At 38.2% G+C, this 27,406-nt stretch overlaps 1 protein-coding gene and 1 non-coding gene across 2 annotated transcripts in view; both read left to right on the top strand.

Annotated features, from left to right (window-relative positions):
- The window catches only part of TMEM108 (transmembrane protein 108), a 262,120-nt gene that overhangs the window by 107,986 nt on the left and 126,728 nt on the right, over positions 1-27,406 (top strand). The window contains exon 3 of the mRNA XM_049775972.1: positions 23,810-23,895. Within this exon, the coding sequence (XP_049631929.1) occupies positions 23,856-23,895 (40 nt within the window). The 5' untranslated portion in view covers positions 23,810-23,855. The remainder of the gene's footprint in view (positions 1-23,809; positions 23,896-27,406) is intronic.
- LOC126012830 (U5 spliceosomal RNA) lies at positions 21,742-21,854 on the top strand. The gene has a single exon (XR_007497186.1). It is a non-coding gene; the product is annotated as a U5 spliceosomal RNA (small nuclear RNA).

The following is a 27,406-nucleotide window of genomic DNA, read 5'->3' as shown; positions in this document are numbered from 1 at the left end:
TTATTTCAGAATTTTGTTTGATAAACATTTATGTTATAGTTCATGAAGCAAGGTCTTCCTGAGCTATTTCTTTATCCCAACTTCCTACTTTCTAGCTGGCCAAGATTTTATATATTTTGTCACTGCCTAGTGAGAAGGTAGCCACTGAAGTGAAGTCACCAGGTTCAAATTTGAATTTAAGAAACTAACTGATGAGATGCTAGATTTAGTAGGAAACTGTCGAAACAGTACAGAGGAATTGTTTCACCTTTTGTACACTTTCTACACCCATGGACCAGCATCAGTCCAGGACCAACAGGTGTGAATACTACTGTTTAAAAGGACTTGGATCTTGCGTAGTTATTTCTCTAACTGCACTCACCACTTTTTTTAATATAATTTTTATTTTGAACATAGTGGTTTACATATTGTTGACAATAATATTTTAGGTACATAGTTACATAAAATCAGGGGGATTCCCATCGCCAATTTGTCCTCCCTACACCTCCATTTTTGTCCTACCTCCCATATTCTCCTCTCTCACCCCGGGGCTGCTAGAAAATGTGGTACCCTCTGTACCTAGTTTAATACTTAGTAGTCTTGCACCTGTTTGGTCTTGATGCCTCCCTTATTTCCCCCTCTAACTGGGAGGCAGGACTAAATAGTTCAACTTATATGGTTTTGTTTGAAGAAGAGAAAAGTAATAAACTGGGGTAAAAGTCTAATATGCCGAAAATGGGTGGAATCCTTTTAGAGGCTCTCATCATCGGTTTGAGAGACGAAGGAGAAAAATAAGGTGAAACACCCCAAGAGTACAAAAATAAGTGTCAAATATCCAGTGAGGATTCCAACAATAACAACAATAAGCACCACAAAAATAGCCATGATCTTGAGATAAAAAACATGGCAGGGCACATAAAGAAAGAAAAGAAAGGAAGGAAAAAACATAAATATAAACGGGGACAACAACTTCAATAACCACACCAAAACAAGGAAATCGACAAGAAGTAAATAGGTAAATAAAAATAAAAAATAACAAAAAATGAGTATTTAAAAATAATATATATAAGAAAAATAAAAAAAAATGTTTTGTGCTTTTTGCCTTTTTTTCCCCTCCTGCAATGGCACAGTAAATATTGGGGTTATACGAAAAGGAATTCACTTGGCCTAAGAGATATGGGGTTTCTCCACCTTTGGAGTATACTATCATAACAATGTCAGTGAGTTAGGGGTGTAGAAAGCCTGTCTGGAATACAGGCAGGGGTGGGAGACGGAAGAGATGGGAGCATTGGTGATGGGAAGGTTGCACGGGTGAAGGAGGGTGTTCTTGTTATGACTGAAACCCAAGTACAATTATGTTTGTAAGCACGATGTTTAAATAAAGAATTTAGTTTAAAAAATAAATTTATCAAGGAGATTAAAAAATGCACTTTTCCTATAAGCATGTCTAAATAAAATTATATATTTATTAAAAAATAAAAATAAGAACATCTCCTCATATGACTGAAACTTAACTACAATCATGTTTATAATCAAATTGTATAAATAAAGACATCAAAAAAAGAAAAAAGAAAAATAAAGGACTTGGCTCTTGCAATGAACGAATCCAGGGATAAACTACCCTGTCAGTTTTCCTCCTAGTTTTATTTTGTTTTATATTTTAATTGGTATAACTTTGCACTTACATAAAAAATTAGGTATGTATTATTGAAAATAAACATACATAAATATTCCATTAAATTCACCACTAAAGTACAAAACATTACTGTTACTGTGCCCAAACTGTTTTTAATATCTCTGTGTAGTGCTAGTGTACTAGAATGGTATAATCTCTCAAACCTAGATCAAAGCCCTTCTGCCCCTGTTTCTTCCACTTTCCAGATGACTGTTTTGATAAACTCCAAGCACATCCAATAGCTGAAGCCCAGGGTCTGACAGATGGAACAAACAATGCTTGAACCTAACAGGAAGAATTAGAAATTCTTTACAATGGAAAAGATTTATGGTAACCCATTACAAAGAAATATATCTTTAAAAGATGGTTGAAATATGCCTTGATAGTTTAATAATGTATTTCTCTCATCTTGAACACATTTAGTTTAGGTCTGAAGAGGAATTATCTGAGGTCTTGGCAGGCAAGCAGGTGGAAAATTCTAGAAATTCTCTGTAGTGAAAGGTATAATTGATGCAGAAGTTTAAAAAATGTAAGAGTTTGAAGGGAAAGATAAGAACACGAATGGAAGGCCAGGATAAATAAGAATGTCCACATTTAAGAGAAGTGATATGATTTATAGGAAATATGTAAAAGTGACCATTCAGATGGCTAAAAAAGTATTTTCTCATAAATATTGTCTATATGCTATAAAGAGGAATCTGTATTGTGGCAAAAGTTTAAATAGTTGCCCTATTAAGACTCCTGCAATTCTGGCATTTTTAAGTCAGTGGAGATTGAAGGATGTAGGCTAAGGAGGAATTACAGTAGGAAAGGATTTTGGAGACAGTTGGTCATGAAACATGTTTGTATTGTCAGAGGATATTAATATCTTTCAGGGAATGTTCTGTCAGGGATTAATATCGAAGTAGAAATGGGTAGCATGAGGCTGATATGTGAGTGCCTGACAAGAAGTAGTAGAATGCCAGGAAGGAGAATGTTAGAAGGCAATAAAAGATGAAAATAAAACATACTAAGGAAAATAATTCCCTGTAAATATGAATCCCCTATATACATGTATGTGAATCCAGCTAACTTACATGATACAACAATAATAAATAATATATTTCTTGTATTATTTCATTATTTTTTACTTTCTATCCCCCATACACATAATTTTCCCCCATCTTCTATAAATTCTGTCTGTCTCTATATGTTCTTCTGTTTAAAATGGTAGATGCTACTTCATACAGTTATTTAAATTTAAAAGTCAGTCCTCTGTTATATTATATACAGTATATATATTCAATAATCAGTGACTGCTAGAACTTGTTTTAAGTGCCAAGACTCAACCTCAAGTTCTCTTAACTACATGCCTGGCTCTGGGACAGTATGGGATATTTCTAGATCATTACATACACTGAAACAAAAATTTTGTTAAAATTGATACCACCTGTATCAATTTTGTAATATCTCTTAATCAATACACAGAATGTCTACTGTGTGCTGGTTCTATTCTCAGCACTGGGTATATACAGCAGTAGAAACAGACAACTTTTCCCTCTTCCTAGAACTTACATTTTGATTTAGAAAGCCTGTAGCCAAATGTCAAATAGCTTAAAAAGGGATAGCACTGAAAACAAATTCTGGGGTTTGGTTTTCTTTAACTCATCTTGAATCTAATTTCATTGTCATATAACTCAATTTTCTTCCACTTTTAGAACTCTGATTTTCAGAGTTTTGAATTGGGCTGATTTGCAAGTTATAAAGTACTTACACTTTGATTTACCTTATATTCTGGCTGATTAAGTTTTTATTGTTCTGGATGAGATGTTTATTTGAAACTAATTTCTCTTGAATATTGGTAAAGGGATTGGTGTTGGGACAATGTACACCTGAAACTCAATTATAAATAACTTTGTAATTCCTGGTGATTAAAAATTTAAATATTTAAAAAGTAATTGTTCTAATAATTTGTTTATATCAATTCTGGCTGCATATGTTTATAAACTAAACATAAACTAGTGAAGGATTTAGTTATTATTAGCTGTATATAAGCACAAAGACAAAAAGCTTATTGCCATTCCTTTGTTTGTTTTCCTGCCCGTTTTATTGTGTACTCTCCTTTTGTACAAATTACTCATCCAGCAGGTTACTGTAGTAAGCTGCAGGTCCACCTGCTGCTCTGCTGTTGTAAGGCTGCAAGAGCCCAAGGCTGCCAGGGCTGTGTGCTGCAGAGGCCCAAGGCTGCCAGGGCCCCGTTCTGCAGGCTTGCAAGGACTTTTAGGGCCTGGCTGCCAAGTGGGGTCTCATGCCTTCCCAGGGCCACCAACTTGTAGTGACCACCCACCTAGGACTGAGAGACAGAGAAAAGAGAAGTAGAATCAAGTATACTTTTATTCCTCCTAGAGTCTGAGACCTGCCACTGCAGCCCAGGAGTTTCTGAGAGGGAGAGATAGATGGAAATTCACCAACCAGAGGTGGTAAGGGAGGCTCTGGTATAAGAAAGAAAGAGAAAGGAATAGATACAAAGCAGGCAGCATCTCTCCAATGCTTTTTATCTGCCCCCCTCCCCATGGATCAGTAGGTGCTGCTCTGGTCACTATCTTTCCCTCCCCACCTACAAAGGTCCAAGTTTTTCCTTTTATGCCTAGCATGACAAGTGAGTGTGTCTAAGGTGCATATCCAGGTCCAACTGTCATTACAGTAGGGCAATCCAAGAGCATGTCTAAGTCCAACTGCCATTACATCAGCACCCCCCAATATGGAGGTTATTATTAGAGTGTTCATATTTTGAGCCTAAAAAAAATCAAATAGTGGAGATGGTGGAATTTTTTAATTTTCACATAGAATTCAGATAAACCAGGATGGAGAGATAGTATTGCAGGTAGGATACTTGTTTTGCAGGTGGCAAACCGATACAGTAGAATAGGGTTTGATCCCTATTCCTCTGGCATTCCATATGGTCCCCTGAGCCCCCAGTAGTGACTTATGAGTAAATCAGGAATAAACCTTGACCACAGCTGGTATGACCCCAAAACAAACAAAAGAATTTAGATAAACCTTGTTAATGCCCTCAACAAGAGACTGAATACCACCAACACCAACAATATGTTTGAACTATAGTTTGAGTGAACTATAAACTTTGACCCAAAGGTGAGCTATAGCATAAGTTATTTCATGCTATAGTTGAGAGATTTTAGGCATTATCCTTTCAGCTCACTCTTTTCCTCACCTATTAGTTCTGTGATGATATAAAAAGTTTGTTCAGAGTGATAGTTGAAGAGTAGATACAAAAATTGCAACAACAAAAAAAAGTTCCTCTGCTCCAAAATCTGTGAATATCTTGTCATTTGATTCTCAAAATTGCCTTGCAATATATGTGATTCCTTTTTACAAATAAGATTGAAATGCAATAAAAACAACATATTTTTGACATAACATAATAAAGCCTAGGAATTCACTTGTACAGAGATGAGGTCTCACATTATTTTAAGTTTATTTTGGTTTTTGGGCCACACCTGGTGATGCTCAAGGGTCACTCCTGGCTATGCGCTCAGAAATCACTCCTGGCTAGGGGGACCATATGGGATGCCAGGGATCGAACCACAGTTGATCCTAGATCAGCACATGCAAGCCAAAGCCCTACCACTTGTGCCACTGCCCCGGCCCTGCAATTTCACATTTTAACATGTATCGTGGAGGGTCATAGTCCACATCTGCTCTGCATTCAATGAATTTAGAACAATGTCTTATAAATTTGATTTTCTATAAAAATTCCTAGATCTTTGAACCACATTTTGAGGACTATTATAGTAATCCCTGTGACTACATCACTGCAAAATTAATAAAATGCAAGAGCAAGATTATCTAAATATCCTGGATAAAGTCCTGAAGGTTCAGACCCTTAATCCAGATCTATTCAGGTGTAAATTTGAGTTTGGCTCCATCTAGTGGTGGTAATCTGATGTGTGTGGTAGAGATAAACCTTTTATCTGGAACTTATGGGACAATAAAATAAATAATTTTGTTTGTTGAAATGTTGAATCATAGGAACTCATCTTCCATCTTTCTGCTTCCTTACTTCTACTCTGAACATATATCCTTTCCTCTGAACATATATCCTTTCCTCCCCCATAGAATGGGAAAACTTTGTTTCATCAGATTTGTATTTGCCAGATTATTTTATTGAGGCATTTTAAGGTAGTCAGAGGCTTATCTTTTGCTGAATAATATATTTATCCAGAAACGCTTGCCTTACTGTCCTCTTTTGGTAACTTTGTACTTTTCAACCATTACCAGGCACAAAGTCATTCGTATTTTATTGTTAGTTTTGTTTGGGGGGAGCACCCCGCTTTGCTCAGGGTTTACTCCTGGCTCTGAGCTTAGGGATCACTCATAGAAATTTTCAGGGGACTATATGTGATGCCAGAGATTTGCTCTGGGTTAGCCATGTGTACAAGGCAATGTCCAACCTGCTGTTCTGTCTCTCCAGCTCACAAAATAATTTTTAAACTGAAAACTTACCTCACATTAGTTATCTTCAAAATTCTTGTCCTATCTCTCTCCAAAAGGCACCATTTTTCAATTTCTCTGAAGGGATAGAACTTTTTTTTGTCATCTTGTTTTTGTTTTTGTTTTTGGGCTACACCCAGTGACACTCAGGGGTTACTCCTGGCTATGTGCTCAGAAATTGCTCCTGGCTCGGGGGACCATATGGGGTGCTGAATGACTGGGGGATCGAACTGCGGTCTGTTCTAGATCAGCTGCTTGCAAGGCAAATGCCCTACCACTGCACTATCGCTCTGGCCCCAGAACATATTTTTTGTAATATTTCGGTTTACGGGCTGGGGAGATAGTACAGTGGGTGGGACATTTGCCTTGCAAATGAGTTTAATACCTGGTATTCATATGGTCCCTGATGTACCATCATGGGTGAATCATGAGTCCAGAGCCAGGAGTATCTTCTGAGCATTGCCAGATGTGATCCTCTCCCCAAAAAATACAAAAGAAAAGGTTTTTATGCTCCGAAATCTGTGACTGTCTTGTCATCTAATTCTCAAAACCACCTTATAATATATCTGTGATTTATGTTTTATAAATAAGATTTAAATGCAATAAAAGCAATGAATTTCTAACTTGTTATACTATAATTTTAATAATATAACAATATAATTTGTCCAGTGCAGCTGGTAGGAATAAAGTTAATCATAAAATTATTTCATGTACTATTCTCTCCTGCTAAACTGTAAGTTCTTTTTGAGCAGGAATCAATTCCATGAGCATTCTTAATCCCTGCTATGAACATAGCCTTGTTATTTTATTGCACTTAACTATTTTCTAAGGAAATGCATTTTCAACTTATTGCTTATATTTTGGGGCAGTTGTCTCTGATACCCAATGGTCATCTAATGATCAGTGTGACCTCTTCCCCTGCACCCACTGAACCACAGTCTCAGCTCATCACCCTGCTTCCCAGAGAATGCAGTCTTCAGGAAGAGGAACACTCCACTTTGGGGACAAGTGATTTGGACAGTAATATGGTTTCAGCTTTATGCCAGGTTTTAGTCTGCATGTAGCTTTCACACCTTTTCCACTTCACTTTACTCTCTGCTTTACAGTCATGTCTCCTTTCTTCGAAGATATTCCTAATGAAACCAGGGGCAATAACAATAATTATCTGATACTGAATCAAGGAGCATACATTTCTTAAAACTTGAATTGCATGGAGGATACTGTAGATTTAAATATTTAAAATACTGTGTAATTAATATGTGTTGAACGTAGAGTGCAAATATGGTTCACCATATCATATCACTTCCTCCATCTTTCTCAAGAATGAGATAGCGAGTGGTTCCCGACTGTGAGAAAGTGTAAGTGTTGCCTGTGCGTGTTTTTCCACTGTCCTGTCTCCTGAACCTCTTGGGAGTGGGCCGAAAAGGGCTTAGAAAAATAGCTCTCCTAGAGGCTCATCCGAGGGCCAGAACGCCAAGGAACTGTGTCCGACCATGAAAATCGGCTATCTGCAGTATTCTGCAGAAAGGCAAGTCCCTTGTTTGTGACATCAGGCTGGGAATATCTATGCCCGCCCAGTGATTCCTGACTGTGAGAAACTGTAAGTGTTGCCTGTGCATGTTTTTCCACTGTCCTGTCTCCTGAACCTCTTGGGAGTGGGTCGAAAAGGGCCCAGAAAAATAGCTCTCTCCCAGAGGCTCCAGAAAAGCGTGGTAGCTCCGCTTCACTTAGCGGCCACACACTCTTTCTAACCAATGAACCCCATCACAACATGCAGAAAAAAAATCACACTACAAGCGTGACAATGGGGAAACCTCGCAGACAAACACCATGCACAGAGAATGAAGATGATAGTGTGATTGACCTAAAAAATTCCAACCATCTGATTAACCTCTTGGAGAAGGAGTTTAGAATAGAAATATGGAAGATGTTTGTAGAACTCAAAGAAAGCATAGATCGATCTGAACAGAACACAAAGACAGAGATCAGAAAACTCCAAACTGAAATAACAGATCTGAAAAACACGGTAGCTCAACTGAAAACCTCTATGGATGGCCTCGCCAGCAGGATAACAGCAGCTGAGGACAGAATCGGCGTTCTGGAAGATGAGATGCATAAAAACTTAACACAGCAGAAGAAATTGGAAAAGAACCTTAAGACAAACGATCAGGCAATGGAAAAAGTACTCAAGGAATGTGAAGAGATGAAAATAGAAGTCTTTGATAAACTCAACAGAAGCAATATAAGAATCATTGGAGTCCCAGAGGCCCAGGTAGGAGATCTCCAGGAATAATCAACTGTCAAAGATATCATCAAAGAGATACTCCCAGAGTTAAAGACTACATGTAATCAAATCCTGCATGCCCGAAGAGTACCAGCTAAAAGAGACCCAAAGAAAAACACCCCAAGACACATCCTCATTACAATGACAAATCCCACAGATAGAAATAGAACACTGAAAGCAGTAAGATCAAAAAAGGAAATTGCATTCAAAGGAGCATCCCTAAGACTTACAGCAGACATGTCACAAGAAACTCTCAAGGCCAAGTGGTGGGATATTGTGACAAGACTGAATGAAATGGGTGCCCCACCGAGAATTCTGCACCCAGCCTGACTCACATTCAGGTTTGAAGGAAAGATACATAGTTTCATGGATAAACAACAGCTCAGAAACTTCACCAGCCTTACAGGAAAAACTGAAAGGTCTGCTTTAAGACAAGAGAGACCAACAAACACAGCAAACTACTACAAACTACAAACTACTACAAACACTACAAAGATGACATTAGATCCTATGACAATCATCTCCCTCAATGTCAATGGACTAAATTCACCAACTAAAAGACACAGAGTGGCAAAATGGGTCAAAAAGATGAATTGGGGCCCGGAGAGATAGCACAGCGGCGTTTGCCTTGCAAGCAGCCGATCCAGGACCAAAGGTGGTTGGTTCGAATCCCGGTGTCCCATATGGTCCCCCATGCCTGCCAGGATCTATTTCTGAGCAGACAGCCAGGAGTAACCCCTGAGCATCGCTGGGTGTGGCCCAAAAACCAAAAAAAAAAAAAAGATGAATCGAACCTTCTGCTGCCTACAAGAAACACACCCGAATAGTTAGAACAAACAGACTCAAAATCAAAGACTGGAGGAAAATCATCCAATCAAACAACACCCTTGAAAAAGCTGGGGTGACCATATTAATATCTGATGACACAAACTTTATACTCAGAAAAATTGTAAAGGACAAAGATGGACACTATGTACTAATCAAGGGATATGTGCAACAGGAAGAAATCAGACTATTAAACATGTATGCACCCAATGAGAGACCAGCAAATTATCTAATACAATTACTAACAAAACTGAAAGAAGACATCAATAATAACACAATAATTGTGGGAGACTTCAACATGGCTCTGTCAACACTTGATAGGTCAAACAGACTGAAACCCAACAAAAACATTCTAGCCCTGAAAAGAGTAATGGAAGAAAGAGGACTAGTAGATATATATAGGACACTCCACCCTAAAAAACCTGGCTACACATTCTTCTCCAATGTACATGGGTCATTCTCCAGGATAGACCACATGCTGACACATAAAATATACCTTCATAAAATCAAGAGGATAGAAATCTTTTAGGCTACCTTTGCTGACCACAAGGCTCTGAAATTAGATGTGAACTATAAAGGCACACAAAAGAAAAACTTTAACAATTGGAAATTAAACAGCCTGCTACTGAACAACCAGTGGGTCCAAGATGAAATCAAAGAGGAAATAAAAACTTTCCTGGAAATAAATGATAATGAAGACACAAACTGCCAGAATCTATGGGATACAGTAAAAGTGGTCCTAAGAGGAAAATTTATAGCTTTGCAAGCACACATCAGGAAAGAAGAAGGGGCCTACCTGAATAGCTTAATGACGCAGCTCATAGAATTAGAAAGTGATCAACAAAAGGACCCAAAAATAGGGAGACAGAAGGAAATAACAAATCTGAGAGCAGAAATCAACGAAGTGGAAATCCAAAAAACCATCTGAAAGATCAACAAAAGCAGAAGTTGGTAATAAACAAGATTGATAGACATTGGCAAAACTCACAAAGAAAGAGAGAGAGAAATTTGATAACCCGTATTAGAAATGAAAAGGGGGAGATCACAACAGATATTGCAGAGATCCAAAGGGTAATCAGAGACTACTTTGAGAAACTATGCTACTAAACATGAGAATCTAGAAGAAATGGATAAATTCTTGGACACTTATAATCTTCTACAGTTAAGTAAGGAGGATGTAGCACATCTAAACACCCCCATCACTATTGAGGAAATTGAAACTGTAATCAAACATCTGCCCAAAAAGAAAAGCCCTGACCCAGACAGATTTATTAATGAATTCTTTCAAACCTTTCAAGAAGAGCTACTACCAATCCTAGCCAGGCTCTTCCATGAAATTGAAAAAACGGGAATACTCCCAAACAGCTTTTATGAAGCCAAATCTCCTTGTTACCAAAACCAGACAGAGATGCTGCCAAAAAAAAATTACAGACCAATATCCCTGATGAATGCAGATGCAAAGATCTTCAACAAAATCCTGGCAAATAGGATCCAATGCATCATCAGACGATCATACACTATGACCAAGTAGGTTTCATCACAGGAATGCAAGGATGGTTTAACATCCGTAAATCTATCAACATCATACACAACATCAACAACAAGAAAAATAAAAATCACATGATCATATCAATAGATGCAGAGAAAGCATTTGATAAGGTCCAACACCCATTCTTGATCAAAAATTCTCAGCAAGATGGGAATGAAAGCAACCTTCCTCAATCTAGTTAAAGCCATCTACCACAAGCCAATGGCAAATATTGTCCTCAATGGAGAAAAACTAAAAGCCTTTCCTCTAAGTTCTGGTATAAGACAAGGCTATTCGCTCTCACCACTCCTCTTCAACATAGTACTAGAAGTGCTTGCTATAGCGATCAGGCAAGAAAAAGATATCAAGGGAATCCAGATAGGAAAGGAAGAAGTCAAACTCTCACTGTTTGCAGATGACATGATACTCTTCTTAGAAAACCTTAAAAACTCTACCAAAAAGCTTTTTACAAACAATTGACTCATATAGCAAGGTGGCAGGCTACAAAATTAACACACAGAAATCAATGGCCTTTTTATACACTAATAATGATAGGGAAGAGATGGATGTCAAGAAGGCAATTCCATTCACATTAGTGCCACACAAACTCAAATATCTTGGAGTCAACTTGACCAAAGACGTGAAGAACCTATACAAAGAAAATTATAAAGCCCTGCTCCAAGAAATAAGAGAGGACACATGGAAATGGAAACACATACCCTGCTCATGGATTGGCAGGATTCACATCATTAAAATGGCAATAGTCCCCAAAGCATTGTACAGATTTAATGTGATTCCTCTAAAGATACCCATGACATTCTTCAAAGAAGTGGATCAAACACTTATGAAGTTCATCTGGAACAATAAACACCCTTGAATAGCTAAAGCACTCCTAGGGTAAAAGGAAAATGGGAGGCATTACTTTCCCCAACTTTAAACTGTACTACAAAGCAATAGCTATCAAAACAGCATGGTATTGGAATAAAGACAGATCCTCAGATCAGTGGAATAGGCTTGAGTTCTCAGACAATGTTCCCCAGACATACAATCACCTAATCTTTGACAAAGGAGCAAGAAATCCTAAGTGGAGTAGGGAAAAACTCTTCAACAAGTGGTGCTGGCAGAACTGGTTAGCCACTTGCAAAAAAGTGAACATAGACCCCCAGTTAATATCATGTACGAAGGTAAAATCAAATGGATTAAAGACCTTGATATCAGACCTGGTACCATAAGGTATATAGAACAACACGTAGGTAAAACACTCCATGACATTGAGACTACAGGAATCTTCAAGGAGGAAACTGCACTCTCCAAACAAGTGGAAGCAGAGATAAACAGATGGGAATACATTAAGCTGAGAAGCTTCTGCACCTCAAAAGAAATAGTGCCCAGGATACAAGAGCCACCCACCGTGTGGGAGAAACTATTCACCCAATACCCATCAGATAAGGGGCTAATATCCAAAATATACAGGGCACTGACAGAACTTTACAAGAAAAAAAAATCTAATCCCTTAAAAAAAATGGGGAGAAGAAGTGAACAGACACTTTGATAAAAAAGAAATACAAATGGCCAAAAGGCACATGAAAAAATGCTCCTCATCACTGATCATCAGGGAGATCCAAATCAAAACAATGATGAGATACCATCTCACACCACAAAGATTGGCATACATCACAAATAATGAGAACAATCAGTGCTGGCGGGGATGTGGAGAGAAAGGAACTCCTATCCACTGCTGGTGGGAATGCCGTCTAGTTCAACCTCTATGGAAAGCGATATAGAAATTCCTCCAAAATCTGGAAATTGAGCTCCCATTCGACCCAGCTATTCCACTCCTAGGGATATACCCTAAGAACACAAGAATACAATACAAAAACCCCTTCCTCACACCTATATTTATTGCAGCACTATTCACAATAGCCAGGCTCTGGAAACAACCAAGATACCCTAAAGAAATGGTGGTACATATACACAATGGAATATTATGCAGCTGTCAGGAGAGATGAAATCATGAAATTTTCCTATATATGGATGTACATGGAGTATATCATGCTGAGTGATACAAGTCAGAGGGAGAGAGAGATGCAGAATAGTCTCACTCATCTATGGATTTTAAGAAAAATAAACGTCATTTTTGCAACAATCCTTAGAGACAATGAGAAGAGGGCGGGAACACCAGCTCACTCCATGAAGCTCACCACAAAGAGTGGTGAGTGCAGTTATAGAAATAACTACACTGAGAACTACCATAATCATGTGAATGAATTAGGGAACTGGAAAGCCTGTCTAGAGTACAGGTGGGGGTGGGGTGGGATGGAGGGAGATTTGGGACAATGGTGATGGGAATTTTGCACGGGTGAAGGGGGTGTTCTTTACATGACTGAAACCTAATCACAATCATATTTGTAATCAAGTTGTTTAAATAAATAAAAAAAGAATGATATAGCACTGCTCTTACCTGTGTCTACAGTACTCTCTTAGGCTGAAGTAGGAATTCCTGATTCTCCACCAGAGATACAATAGTATCCCCTAGTATCCTCTCCATTATATTGGCAAGTTTGTTTTTATTGATCTTCTATGTTCCTCCTGGGTTCTAATATGCATCAGAGTTAAAAACTTTTAAAGTGGGAGCTTAGTTTCAAGTACTGGAAGAGTTATATGGGGAACTTTTTAAAAATCGCCCCAGTTAGGAAAAAAGTTAGGGAAAAGACCCATGGGTCTATTTTTAAAATAGATTCTGACCATAAGCTGGTTTGGTTTACTAGTCTTTTTGTTATCAGAATAAAGGTTAGTTAGGCCTAGGAAGGGGTGCGGGTCATGAATCACCCCACCACCTCTACCTCCTTCCTTCGGAACTTCAGGGCTTCCCCTTGGCCACATGCCTGGGCAAGCCAGCGAGGTGGGTCCCTTGGAGAAGCTTATTGGTTACCCTAGGCTTTCCCCATTTCCCTTCTGGCTCCAGAGGGAGGGTTTGGGTAGGGACTTTGACCTTCCAGCCTTCCAGCCCTTGAAGGATCTCTTTGCCTCCTGAGGTCTGGGAGGTTTTACCAGCGTGGGGTTTGGCAGCCCTGCACCATGCCAATGGCCTCTTTAATCAGGTGTAGGAAGGGATGCGGGACATGGGTCATCCCAGCACCCCTCTACCTCCTTGCTCTGGAACTCCAGGGCTTCTTCTGGGCCACATGCCTGGGCAAGCCAGCGAGGTGGTAATAGCAGCACAATTCTGCCTTCAGGAAGTCCCAGGGAAGTTTCCTATTAAACCTGTCCATTGTGAAACCTGTCCTTATGAACATATTGACAAATAATTGGTTATCATTGTGTTTAGTCTGTTTGTCATAATCTAGAAGCCGCCCAGGAGCTTGTTTTATTCTTTTACTCTCTCACTCCCACCTCCTATTACCCCACATTTAATCATTTTTCTGTTCTAATGATTTTTTTTGGCCAAGGTGGATTACATATCTTTCACAGTAATCTTTTGGGTGGAGTCTGAAGCTTCAGCAGGCAACACGTGGATGGCATGGCTCCACGCTATAGGCTTTTTGGCCATGCTAAAGGGAAGATACAGCCTCAGCTGGCCCCCACAGCCTTCTCTCTCCTTCCTCCCGGTCCCCAGGGTTATTCCTGGACACCTGCTCAGAGTCCCAGCAAGTGGGTTCCAGCGAGGAGCAATTTAAAGGAGACCCTAGGCTTCCTCATTCCTGCAAGGGGCTGGGAGGGGACTGGTGAACTTCCAGCTTTCAGCAATTAGGAAGCAAAGGCCTCTCGGGGAGTCACAAACTTTAGCAGGCAACATGTGTTCTTCGCTTGTCCAAATCAAAGACCAAAGTGGTGTCTCGGAAACAACACCCTCCTTCTTGACTATCTCCAAAATATAAAAGGGACACATGTATCTCCTTTGTATATCTCAGATGTATTCTGTTAACATCTATAACTCTTTTCAAACATCCTCATATAGTGACAATTTTGCCCACTGGTTTTGTTATTTGATTGTTTGATTTTCTCCCTTTGAGATCTGTTTTATAAGCAATACTGGTAGAAGAGTATCTCTGTATAAATTTCATGTTTGAACCAATTTATGGGGAATGTTGGACTTTATTCGTCGGCCCCCAGATGCACCAACAATATATTGTGGCATTGCTTCTCTTTTGCATAGGCACATTAAAATGGGAAAATAATACATATGCAAACAAGTTCTTATCTAATAGAGATGGGAACACAAATTTGGTAATGCAATTAAGCCTTATACCCTGAACATTGGCATAATGACTTGGCTTAGGCCTCAGAAGAATGGGCATCGCCCACACACACCTGAACAATGAATACCATCTATGAAAACAACCACAATTGTCTATAACATTTCCAGGATCCAAGCCTCTACCAGGAAAGATTTACCACTGCTTTGGCATTGACTTACTCCAAAGAGTGCTCTCAACACCCAGACAACTCAGCAACAGCCGGCTTGCAGGGCAGATCACTCCGTATTTAATGGTATGCTGAAACTAGAGGATGCTCTACATCAGCATGACATCGATGAAAGAAATGCACAGAATCCAGAATCTTTAAATATAAGAACCTGATACCAAAAATAGCTAAAGTGTGAAAAAGTTTCACTGAGACCACAGAGAATGACTCGGGTTGGACAGACTGGTATACCTGGAACCCAGAGTCAGTCTTATGCCAATAAACTTCTGGAGTGAGGCCTTTTTGTAATCAGGCCAAAGATTTTTTTCCGTTTCCCCATATTTTTCTGGACCTATGCAAACAACGGCAATTGCCATTATCACACCTTTACTATATTTTTTTACTCTTATCCTTTAAGGAAAAAAAAATACAATTTACTGAACTTAAAAACAAATAACTGTAGTAGAATGCCTATCTTGAATACAGGCCAGGGATGGAAAGGGGGTATGGGGTAATGTTACACTGGTGAAGGGGGGGTGTTCTGTTTGTGACTGTAACCCAACTATGATCATGTTACTTAAAAATTTTTTTTAAAAAAAGAATAAAGGTTAGTTATCAACACAGTTAAATGAACTATAGAAGACCCTGAAAGATCAAATGTGTCCCTTTATGGTCCTTCTTGGACCATGGCATAAATTGAGAATCATCAGAAATGCCTGGAATGCTCTCATTTCACTGTGGCCCTGGGCTTTCTGCACTGGTATTTCCTGTGATCTTAATCTGTATTCTTCAGGTGTAGTGGCATTTCTTTTATATCAAACCACCTACACTTGCCCTCATTTTATATTTCATTATAATTTGTATATTCAACTATATATATATATGTAAGCTGAACATTCAGCAAACTATTTGTGCTACCTGTGGAATCACTTGACCTAAATTGTATTTGAAAATATTAAATTAAAACCATAGATTAAAACTTTTATACTAGCTCTAAAATTACAGAAGCCTTTATATAAAATTGAAGATGATAGTTGGAGTTAAGAAAGGATGATTGAAAAAATCATGTTTGTAGTCAAAATTAAAATTTGGAAAAGATCATGAATTGTGAATAATTTTACATCCTAAAACTATTAAAAACTATAGCTGTTCAAAGAATTTACCATGTGTTTAAAAGTTATTTCTACACATCCTCATGTGTTTTGTTTTATATATAGCATTATCTTCATTTCTATTGTAAAATCTTGAGAAATATTTTAGAACATATGATACCTGAAGTAAATATACATATCTTAGATCTTCAAATTCAAATTATGAATATGTTTGCCTGATACTGTAAAAGAGAAAAATGAATTAGTGGATCCTGGTTGTCATTCAGCAATAGAGCACATAGCTTGCATGTATGAAACCATGAGTTTGATTTCTGGTACCATAAGAAGGGAATAAAGAGAAGGGAGGGGGAAAATTGAGTTTGTTTAAAAGAGAAGAAAATGATAATATTTGACAGTACTATTTAATTTCCTGATTTTAATGTTCAACTTTAACACGAAATAATAAAAAAGGCAATATGTATTCTTTACCTTTCATAAGAATTTTTTATCTTCTTAAATTAGCCAAATGGTTTTAATACACCTTACTGCCAAAAGCAGGAGAGAACTGTGTCATTCTGAAAAACATTAAAACTCCTGATTCTGATTTTATCCCAGTGCTGAATTGGGTAGCTATGGACAGCTGAGTAACCTACTTCAAAATATGCATATAAACTCCAATTGGTCTTGAGGGATACTCCAGCAAAACTATTTCTTAGGTCTTCTTCCAAGCATAATTCACATTAATTGATTCTCATGTGTATGTTTATCCTTAGCAGGAGATAAACAATGTTTTTTATTTTGCTTGAATTATTGTGAAACTGACACAATATTTTTCAAAGGGAAGTATAAGGAGAATTTTATTAAAAGATCTTGTAAATGATATTTATCCTTTAAAGTTTTCTGGATAGTTCCTGGACTCCAGGACTTGTGGAGCACCAGCTGAATTAAGCTCTATGAGGATATATCTGTTCTGTTTCCTCCATCTGTATGGTTCACTGTGAAAAGAATGTTTCTTCACTCCTCAGTTTGTAGAACAGTGATTATGCATAAAGAAGGGCTTTAGAAATGAGAAATCACATAGTCCTTTTTTTTCTTTTGGTTAATAGAAAATATAGTGCTGTGACAAGTGATCCAAGTTACTACTCTCACTTGTTTTCCCTCTACTATAATCAGTGTTTTGTCTCTGCATCTTTGGACAAATGTTTTCACCTCTTCCTTTCTTATTTTTCTTTTATTCAGTCTTTTGACTGTGCTCTTTAGGATTTTATCCTGGAAGTTAGTTGTCATCATTGCAGCTCCTAAGTTATTTCCTTAGGCATCAGATATATTTAATGTTTGTGTTAGAAGTAGATTATTGGAATAATCCATAGCACTGCAAGGCCCAAGTAGTACACTGCAATATTGACTCCTTGCATTGAACCATTGGCCTGGTTGGTTTAGACTCATAAAGACTGTCTCCAAGATTTTAATGAAATATCATTGCAGTTCTTCATATGTCCACAACAGCAAATTTAACCCAAGAATTCAACTGAGAAACCATCATTAGAACAGTGAGTGGTCATAAAACAGTATGAAAAGCATTTATATACAGTTAGCTTTAATTGAAGAATATAATAGAAACAAATTCCATGAGAGTTCCTAGGAAATGACTCAACAAAATTGTACAGCTTAATTGAGAAAAATGCCCACAATTTCTAGAAATTCCTAAACAAGTTTATTTTTAATAGTTGCTTGACCCTATAATGCTTATTGCTTTGATAGTCCTGTTACTTAGATGATCCCAAATATCCCAGATCATGACTTCAGTTGTTTCTTTGACAAGATGATAAAATGGCTCTACATCATGTATTTTAAATAGTTCAGTTTTTATGGAGGGGATGTGGTGAGGTATACCCGTGATGCCTCACTGAGCACATCTTGATTCTGTGCTAGTAGAAACTCTTGGCAGTGCTTGGAGGACCATATGCAATGCTGGGAGTCTGGCCAGAGTCCAGGATAAAAGGTTTTAACTTGAACTATCTCTCTGGTCCTGACCAGTTTATAATCTAAGAGCTTCTCAGAAATATCTAAGCATGTTCAGAAATGATTGAGTTTATTTAGAAATTTTGTTTGTGGGTCTGCTTAGGGCTTACTCATGGTTCTGTGTTCAGGGATCATTCCTGGCATGACTCTGGGGACCATAGGCTGTGCCAGGGATCAAACCCAGTTTACTATCTCACTAGCCAAGAGGGGCTTATATTGAGCAGTATAAACTGTAAGTATTTATTGTTCTCCTACTTATTTATTTGTTTATACAGCACATATTTATTGAGAGCTCACCATTTTCCAAGAAATCCTCAGATGTTCATTAATGATTGCTTATTGTTCCTGGGGCTCCAGATTTTCCTGGTCATCAATTTATTAGGATATAGTTTCTTCTCTTTTTATTCTTTCTTTTTTTTATTGAAGAAGACATTAAAATTAATGGATAACAATAACAACAACAAAAATATATCAGATCTTATGAAATACGGTTAAAGTGTTATTAGTAGGCAAATTCTTCATAATACAGATCCACTTCAATAAATAAAAGATTTTTACACCCCAATTTTAAACTTACAATCAAAGAGTGATAAAACAGAACCCATGTATAGTTTCTTCTCTTTTATTACTCAAAATCACTAATATGAGCATATATTTTTTCATTGATGCATTATTTATTTTTTTTTATTTTTCACAGCATTATTTATGGTACATAGTGACAACGAATGAGGGGCACTCCCACCCCAGTGCTGTCCTCCCTCCACCCCTGTTTCCAGCATGCATCTCATATCTCCCTCCCTTTCCCCCAGAATACTAGTACAACTGGTCTCCACTATATAGCTTGTTGTAGATTGTCTTTTCTGTTGTCGTTTGCGATAAAAAGGATAAGAAGAAAAAAGAAGAAAGAAAAAAAAGGAAGAGGGAAAAAAATTGACCACAACTATCAAAAAAAGAAAGAGAAAAAGAAGGGAAAAAATGCACCCAGCTAATGAGAAAAGAAAAAAAAATCACCAAATAATAATCATAGGAGTGAAAAGGGAAGAGAAAAGTGGAGAAAATAAGGAAAATAAAGTAAAAAACCAACAAATTAAAACAAAACAAGAAAAAGAAGGGGTGCTGCAGTGGTAGGGTTTGGCGTTCCCTCCACTTTTTTTTTTTTTTTTTTTGTATAGGCCCAGTAAGCATTGGGGGAGAATGGGAATTCTTGTGGCCTAGGAGATTCAGGGCTTCTCCATCCTTGAAACATACCATCATGGGATCAACCCCTGGCTCCATAGGTGTTCATTACCTCATCCCAAGGGCTTTGTATGTGGTTCCAGGAAACTTTCAGTTGTGGGTAAGACAATGAGGCCACTATATCCAGCGTTCTTGGCATTTGTACAGGTCCTACGACAGGGTCTAGGTTAGAGTCTTTACGGTTCTAAAGGTTCTGTTCCACCATTGTTGTGTACAGTCTTCTGTATCAGATGCTCCCTATTTTCATTCAGTCCCCAAGCCGAAGTATGGGATATTATGGATCTAAGGGTTCTGCTCAGTCTCTGTTGTCCAAGTTGGGCCTCTGCAATAGGAAATCCTTTTTTTTTTTTTTTTTAAATAAGAGTTCTGGTCCACAGTCTAGGGCAGGTTTTTCCTTATCGGTCCCCATGATAGTTCTACCCAGTCGCAGCTGTCAAAGGCAGTTTCCTATACATGGTGCTCTTATTTTTCACTGTTCAAAAGACAGTACATCTTCTGGTTTTCATCCAGTGTCAGGTGAGGTGATAAGACGACTTGGTCTTGGGTCAAGTTGTCATTTCCTCATTGTCATATCATAAGTGGTACAAGTTAGTGCCAGAGCTGTGCTATAATTCTCCTAATGGAGTTGGTTCCTGGAGTTGTTGTCCAGAGCTGTATCAGTTCTACATCTGAGATCTGGGTTTTGGAGTTGAATTGCCACTGTCCAATCTCCTGGAGACTGGGTTGTATCCACATGACACATGTCCAGGATGGGAGGCACCCTAGTGTTATAAAAAGTGTAAGGTCTTATTCCTAGAAGATAAGATCTTATTTCTGTGTCTATGGTTTCCCCTTGTTTACTGTGCCCATACAAAAAGGTATGGTTTCATGTTAGATTGCTGGTGCTATTCTGGGTAAGGATGACTGGTTATACTCACACTTTCTGTGGTCCGTTTTTGATCTGTCATTTTATCCCAGGCAAGGATTTAGTACCAAGCAGCACTAAAAATGATAATGATAGCAAAAATATGAATACATTAAAATAGAACAGATAAATAAACCTGTGTTTAAAAAGAAAAAAGAAAGAAAGAAAACAAAGGTATTTGAAGACAACAGGTGATAGTTGAGTTTGAGACATGTTTTGCGGCATTATGGAACCCCATATTGTCCTTGAACTAGGGGTTTTGCTGAAGCTGATTCCAGTATCATGTAACAGTCCATAGTTTGATGGGGGCGAGAGGGGCCATCAAGCATGGGTCAGCAGGCGTGTTGGTTGTAGGTCTTTGTTGAGGCATGAGATGGGGACTGAGAGGGTGTTTTTCAGTGAGGAGCTGGATGGTGGTCTGTTGGGGCAGAAGGTCAGTCTTGGTGTCTACCCAGTTAGGAACTGAGGATAAAGAGGGTTAAATAAGGGGAAGATAATGATTCAGGGTTGGGGGTGAGGGGGTAGGAGAGACACAGGGGTGAGGGCAGAGGCAATACATGATAGAGACTATATACAATATTATAGATAGACTGTTTATGGTTTAGTCTTGGACTCAATATGAAAAGTCACGTCCACACAAAGACTAGAGAATAAAGGTCTATTTGAGTGTTTTATCCAAATCTTGGGCATCCTGATTCCATTCCTAGGAACAGTCTAGGATAAGGAACGTTTTTCGATACTGCTTAAAAAGTATATTTGTCACACGGGCGCAAATGGTTTTGAAAAATACTATCAGTAGCCAAAAATACTGGGGTCCAGTATGTATAGGGGAGGGGTTTCCCTCCTCCGCCCGCCCCCCAGGGCCCGAGTTGCCAGGGCCGACCATAAAGACCCTCCTGGTGTGGGGGGTCTCAGTCTCCTGGACCAAGTTTTCAGTCCAGGAGGTCTGTGACCCGCTGTCTGCCCAGAGACCCTGACATACCAGATAAAAGAGGGATGGCTTTCCTGGCATGTGTGCTCTCGAGCATATATTTTTATAAAATTTTTCTTTTGGTTTTTGGGCCACACCTGACTGCACTCAAAGGTTTCTCCTGGCAGGCTCTGAGGACCATATGAAATGCTAGGGTGGAACCTGGGTTGGCTGTGTGCAAGACAACTGCCCAACCTGTTGGGCTGTTTTTTTAAACAAACCTTTTACTCAAATTTTGAACATCCAGTTAGAAAAACATTATTGGAACAAAAAGCCAAAGAACTGTAAGTTCTTTGTACTGTGAGTGCATACAATAAAAAATTAAATAACATATACTCTGGTTTCTCCAGATCACATAAATCTTTCTTTTTTTACTAAAGATTTCTATGGAGAGGAACAGTTCTGAGTTGTGAGCAATTTTTTGAGGCCTTGCTTTGGCAAGGCTAAAAAATAAAAAATTAAAAATATAAATTTTGAAATTATATATATGTAACAAACTATGAAAAAATCAAATAGCTCACTTTTAAAAAACATTGGAAATATTTATTTTTAAATAAATAATATCTTTATTTAAACACCATGATTACAAACATGATTGTAGTTGTGTTTTTTAAAAACCCTAAAACTGGTTTTTAGGCTTTTACTCCTACCTTCCATCCAATCTCTCAGCTTTTGTGACTGCTGGATTTCTTAGAAGAGTGGCACTGGACTTCTACATCTATAGGTGCGTGCCTGGGGAATTTTGGACCTGTCCATCTATGCAGACTCCAGCCTTTGAACACAGACTTGTTACCTCAGTTACATCCAAAGCCTTGTTGCAGCCTAGCAGCACACAAACACATCACCATGCCACACCTCTGTTGGCATCTCTGTATTCTTTCATCTTTGTGTTTACAGGGCTTATGCTGGGAATGAGCAGGACCCCAAAGAGAAAAACAAAGGCTTGGGGTAGGGGGTCTCTAGTGACATCAGACCTTTGTACTCTGCCTGAAGAACACTTCAGGGGGCTCAAACTCAATTTACCTGGGTGCCGCAGGAGGCAAAGTGGGAGTGATCCTTACTACAAAGTCAGTAGTAAGCCTTGAACATTGGGGGGGTGTGACCCAAACAACTAAAACAAAACAAAACAAAACAAAAAAAAGATTTCTCTAGGGCAGGGCCACAAAATGTTGTATGGAGGGCCTCGAGTTTGAGACCCCTGCGTAGGACAACTATCATATCAGTGCTCAATGTTTTGAAAATGGCATCCAAGGAGAGATTCAATAACTTTGAGAATAGACTAATGTTAAAAACAGAAAAGGAAATTAAGAATGCAGGTATTAGACTCAGAAATAGTATGGATGAAAATGAAAATCAGATTAGAACACTCAATAGATAAAGCCAACAACTTCAAAAAGAAAGAAAAGGAAATATAGAAGAGAGTGAGATAAATGAAGAGAATATAAGAAATATTATTGACAAAGCCAAAGGACAAATTCAGAATCAGGATTTCTAGAAGGAGAAGAAAGATAAAGGAAAAAAGGCTTATTTGATAATTGGTGATACTTTCTTAATTTGAAGAGCAAGATTTTTTGAATTTGAAGAGAAAGCTGATCCGAAAGGCTCAAAGATTTCCAACCAAAGGAAACCCAAACAAAACAAGACATTTTATAATCAAAATCAAAAGAACCAAAGACAGACAAAGAGAAAAATATGATGCCCAAACTACCACTAAGGAACACTCCTGAACACAGCACAAGGAATAGTCACAGAGCACTGGGGTGTGACCCAGATCCCCTACCTACCACTTAAAAATAGTCTATGTGGTTTAAATATTCTGTATTAAAGTAATAGTCTGTATTACTATTGGAATAGTAATAATATAAAAAGATATTTCTGCAGCTAAGAGGAAAAATTAGAATGCATTATATATAAAATGAAATCAAATAGAAATGTACACTAGAAGGATAGAGAGATAAGTAATGAGTATTTTCTTTTTTTTCTCTTTCCCCTCATATTTTCTTATATTCCTAAATATTTTCTACTGGAAGTCAGAAAAGAATATAAACAACTAATGTATTAGTACCACAGCAGAAATGAGATTATACTTTTCTTATTTCTCATTTAAAATTAGAGATTCAGGGGAGATTATTTAGAAATTCTCAAAAGTTTTGACACCAGATTCTTGCTAGCTAGTTGTTCTTATGAGTTTTCTTTGGTGGGTTGATCAAATTATTAATTGTTAATTGTAGAACTTAAACTGTTGTAAATTAAATTGTATATCCATTCCAAGAAGATTCCTCTTGAAAATAATATATTTTTGGTTTTACAACCAGTAGCATGTTGACTAGAATGCCTTATGATAATTTCTTTTAATTCTCTTCCGACTTGTGAAATAATTTACTTATCACAATTTTCTAGACAGAATCATGAATAAACTGGAGGACAAGCAGGACCAGATGATACCATGAAGAGAAGCTTACAGGTCCTCTATTGCCAACTGATAAGTAAGTTAATATTTCATTTATTCTTTCTAGAATATAGCGATTTTTGTTTGTCAATGCCAAAAATTTACCCATTTGGGGAGAAAGACCAAGGCTTAGTCATGGAGGAAGAACAGCAAATTTTCCATCTACTTAATTTAGGTCTTCGAAGTATAAAACATTGACTTATTCTACTATCTTAAAATCATTTATAACATAAACTCTTTTTTTTTTCTTTAAATGCTATGGTTGCAATGTTGTTAAAATAGTTTTTTTCCCCACAGATAAAATGTTCATGTTTGAGTTTCAGGTATACAATGTACAACACTCTTTACTAGTACATAATTCCCAATTTCCCCAGTTTCCCTCCTGCTCTCCCCCCTCTTCATCTAGGGCAGATGTTTTTCTTTTCTCTTTCTCTTTCTCTCTCTCTCTCTCTCTCTCTCTCTCTCTCTCTATATATATATATATATATATATATATATATATATAAGTGGGGATATATATCCCCAATTTTAGACACTATAGTGTGCAATATTGTTACTGAGGTTATCATGCATATCACTTTACCTCCTTTAGTACCCAGTTCTTGTCCAGAGTGACCATTTTTAACTATCATTGTCATAAATGGTCCCTTCTGTGCCCTAACTGCACTCACACACTATTTGTGGCAAGCTTCCTACCATGGACTGGTCCAGCTGGTCCTCATCTCTATTGTCTCTGGATATTATTGCCATATTATCTCATATCACACAAATGAGTGTGATCATTCTATACTTATCCTGTCTCATATTGGTCAGCATCAGTGTATAAGAAAATTTCATGACTTCACTTTTCCTAACAGATATACCATAGTTTCTTTAGCTACTCATCTTTTCTCAGGTTTTTGGGTTATTTCCATATTCTGGCTATTGTGAATAGAGCTGTGATAAACATATAATGCAGGGGACCTTTTTTTTTTTTAACATGTTTTTGGGCTTCTAGGGCATATTCCTACGAGTAGTATTGCTGGATCATATGGAACCTCAATTTCATTTTTTTGAGGAATATCCATATTTTTTCCAAAAATGCTAGACCAGTCAGCATTCCCACCAGCAGTGAAAGAGTCCTTTTCATTTGTCATCCATGCCATCACTGAATGTTCTTGTTCTTTATGATATATGCCAATGTTTGTGGTGTGAGAGGTATCTCATTATTTTGATTTGCAACTCCCTGATGATTAATGACTTGGAGCAATTTTTTCATGTGCCTTTTGTCTATCATATTTATTCTTTGAGAAAATGTCTGTTTATTTTTTCTTCCCATTTTTGAATGGGGCTAGATGTTATCTTCTTGCTAACCTCTACTAATGCCTTGTATATTTTAGATACTACCTCCTATCAGATGGTTACTGGGTGAATATGCCTCCCATTCCATGGGTAGTCTTTTTATCCTAGTCAACATTTCCTTTGAGGTGCAGAAACGTCTTAGTTTAGTATAGTCCAGTTGTTTATATTTGCTTTTACTTGTTTGGAAAATGCTGTCTTATCCTTGAATATGAATTATTTTCAATGTCATGTGGTGTTCTTCCTACATTTTCCCTTATGTACCTAATGGTTTCAGATCTGATATCAAGATCTTTAATCCATTTTGCTTTGACTTTTGTGCAGAGTTAACGAGAGGTCTGAGGGTTTTTTTCCTTCATGCAATTGATCATTTTTCTCAGCTCCACTTGCTGTAGAGCTTTCCTTACTTCAGTTCATATTTCTTGCCCCTTATCAAAGATTAATTGATCATATACTTGAGGGTCAGTCTCAGAATATTCAAATATATTCTATTATCTGGGGGGTTGTCTTTATTTCTATATCCTGTTTTAATTGCTACTGTTTTTTTTTGTTTGTTTGTTTGTATATGGTTTTTGGGTCACACCCAGCAGTGCTCAGGGATTACTCCTGGCTTCATGCTCAGAAATTGCTCCTGGCAGGCATGGGGAACCATATGGGACACCGAGATTTGAACCGATGACCTTCTGCATGAAAGGCAAACGCCTTACCTCCTTGCTATCTCTCCGGCCCCTAATTGTTACTGTTTTATAGTAAATTTTAAAGTTGGGGAAAGTGATCCCTTCTGCCAGAGCCCACTGCCTGAAGCCCAGTAGGCATGAACTTAACAAGAAAAGATTTTTCTGGAGACTGGGTTTAATAGAGAAAGGCAAGGTAGAGAAGCCAGGGGACTTACAGCAAAACAAGAGGTAGGGAAAGGGAGAGAGAGCGCTGAGGTTGGGACCAAGGTGAGGGGTCAGTTCAACAGAGAACCAGAAGAGAGAGGAAGGCAGGAGGAACAACAGGGCAACAGGAATAGCGAGGTCAGCCAACCATTTCTTCAGTAGTCTGACAGCAACCTTCCAGCACAGTCATCTGGGAAAAGCAGCCAGCGCCCAGGAGAAGCATCCATCCCCACTTGACCTGAGAGGTTATATATCCCATGGGCAACTGCCCCTAAAGGACAATTACACTAACTGATATTTCAGCCCTTAAAGAGACAGACTTCTTTTATGGCTCTTTAGGGGCCATAGGAGTTTGTATAACCTTCCATCTATTTTTTCCCCAAGAATTGCTTTAGCTACTTGTGGAGGTTTATTCCATATGAATTTTAGGTGTTTGATTATTTTTTTGAAAAATATCAAGGGTATTCTTATAGGGATTGCATTAAATCTGTACAATATTATGGAAAGTATCACCATTTTAAATATCTTTATTTAAACACCGTGATTATAAATATGACTGTAGTTGGGTTTCAGTCACAAAAAGAATACCCACCCCCTTCAGCAGTGCAACATTCCCACCACCAATGCACCCCATCTTCCTCCACCCACACCCTCTACCTGTATTCGAGACAGGCATTCTACCTCTCTCACTCATTAATGTCATGGTAGTTGTTTGTGTTCTAACTGCACTCACCCCTCCCTGAGGTGAGCTTCACATTGTGAGCAGTCCTTCCAGCCCTCATCTCTGGGCATTATTACAATAATATCTTTTATTTTTCTTAAAACCCATAGATGGGGGCCGGGCGGTGGCGCTGGAGGTAAGGTGCCTGCCTTGCCTGCGCTAGCCTAGGACGGACCGCGGTTCGATCCCCCGGCATCCCATATGGTCCCCCAAGAAGCCAGGAGCAACTTCTGAGCGCATAGCCAGGAGTAACCCCTGAGCGTCACAGGGTGTGGCCCAAAAACCAAAAAAACAAAAAACAAAAAACCCACAGATGAGTGAGACTATTCTGTGTGTCTCTCTCCCCCTCTGACTAATTACACTCAGCATAATAGTTTCCATGTCCATCCACGTATAGGAAAATTTCATACTTCATCTCTCCTAATGGCTGCATAATATTCCATTATGTACCACAGTTTTTTTGCCATTCACCTGCCATTTTAATAATGTTAATTCTCCCAATTTATGAGCAGGGTATTTGCTTCCATTCCCATGTGTCCTCTTTTCTTTCTTTCTTTCTTTCTTTCTTTCTTTCTTTCTTTCTTTCTTTCTTTCTTTCTTTCTTTCTT

Source organism: Suncus etruscus, chromosome 6 (genome assembly GCF_024139225.1).
Source record: "Suncus etruscus isolate mSunEtr1 chromosome 6, mSunEtr1.pri.cur, whole genome shotgun sequence".
NCBI lineage: Eukaryota > Metazoa > Chordata > Mammalia > Eulipotyphla > Soricidae > Suncus > Suncus etruscus.
The sequence above is the reverse complement of the archived record's forward strand: the minus strand, read 5'-3'. Positions and strand labels throughout refer to the sequence as shown.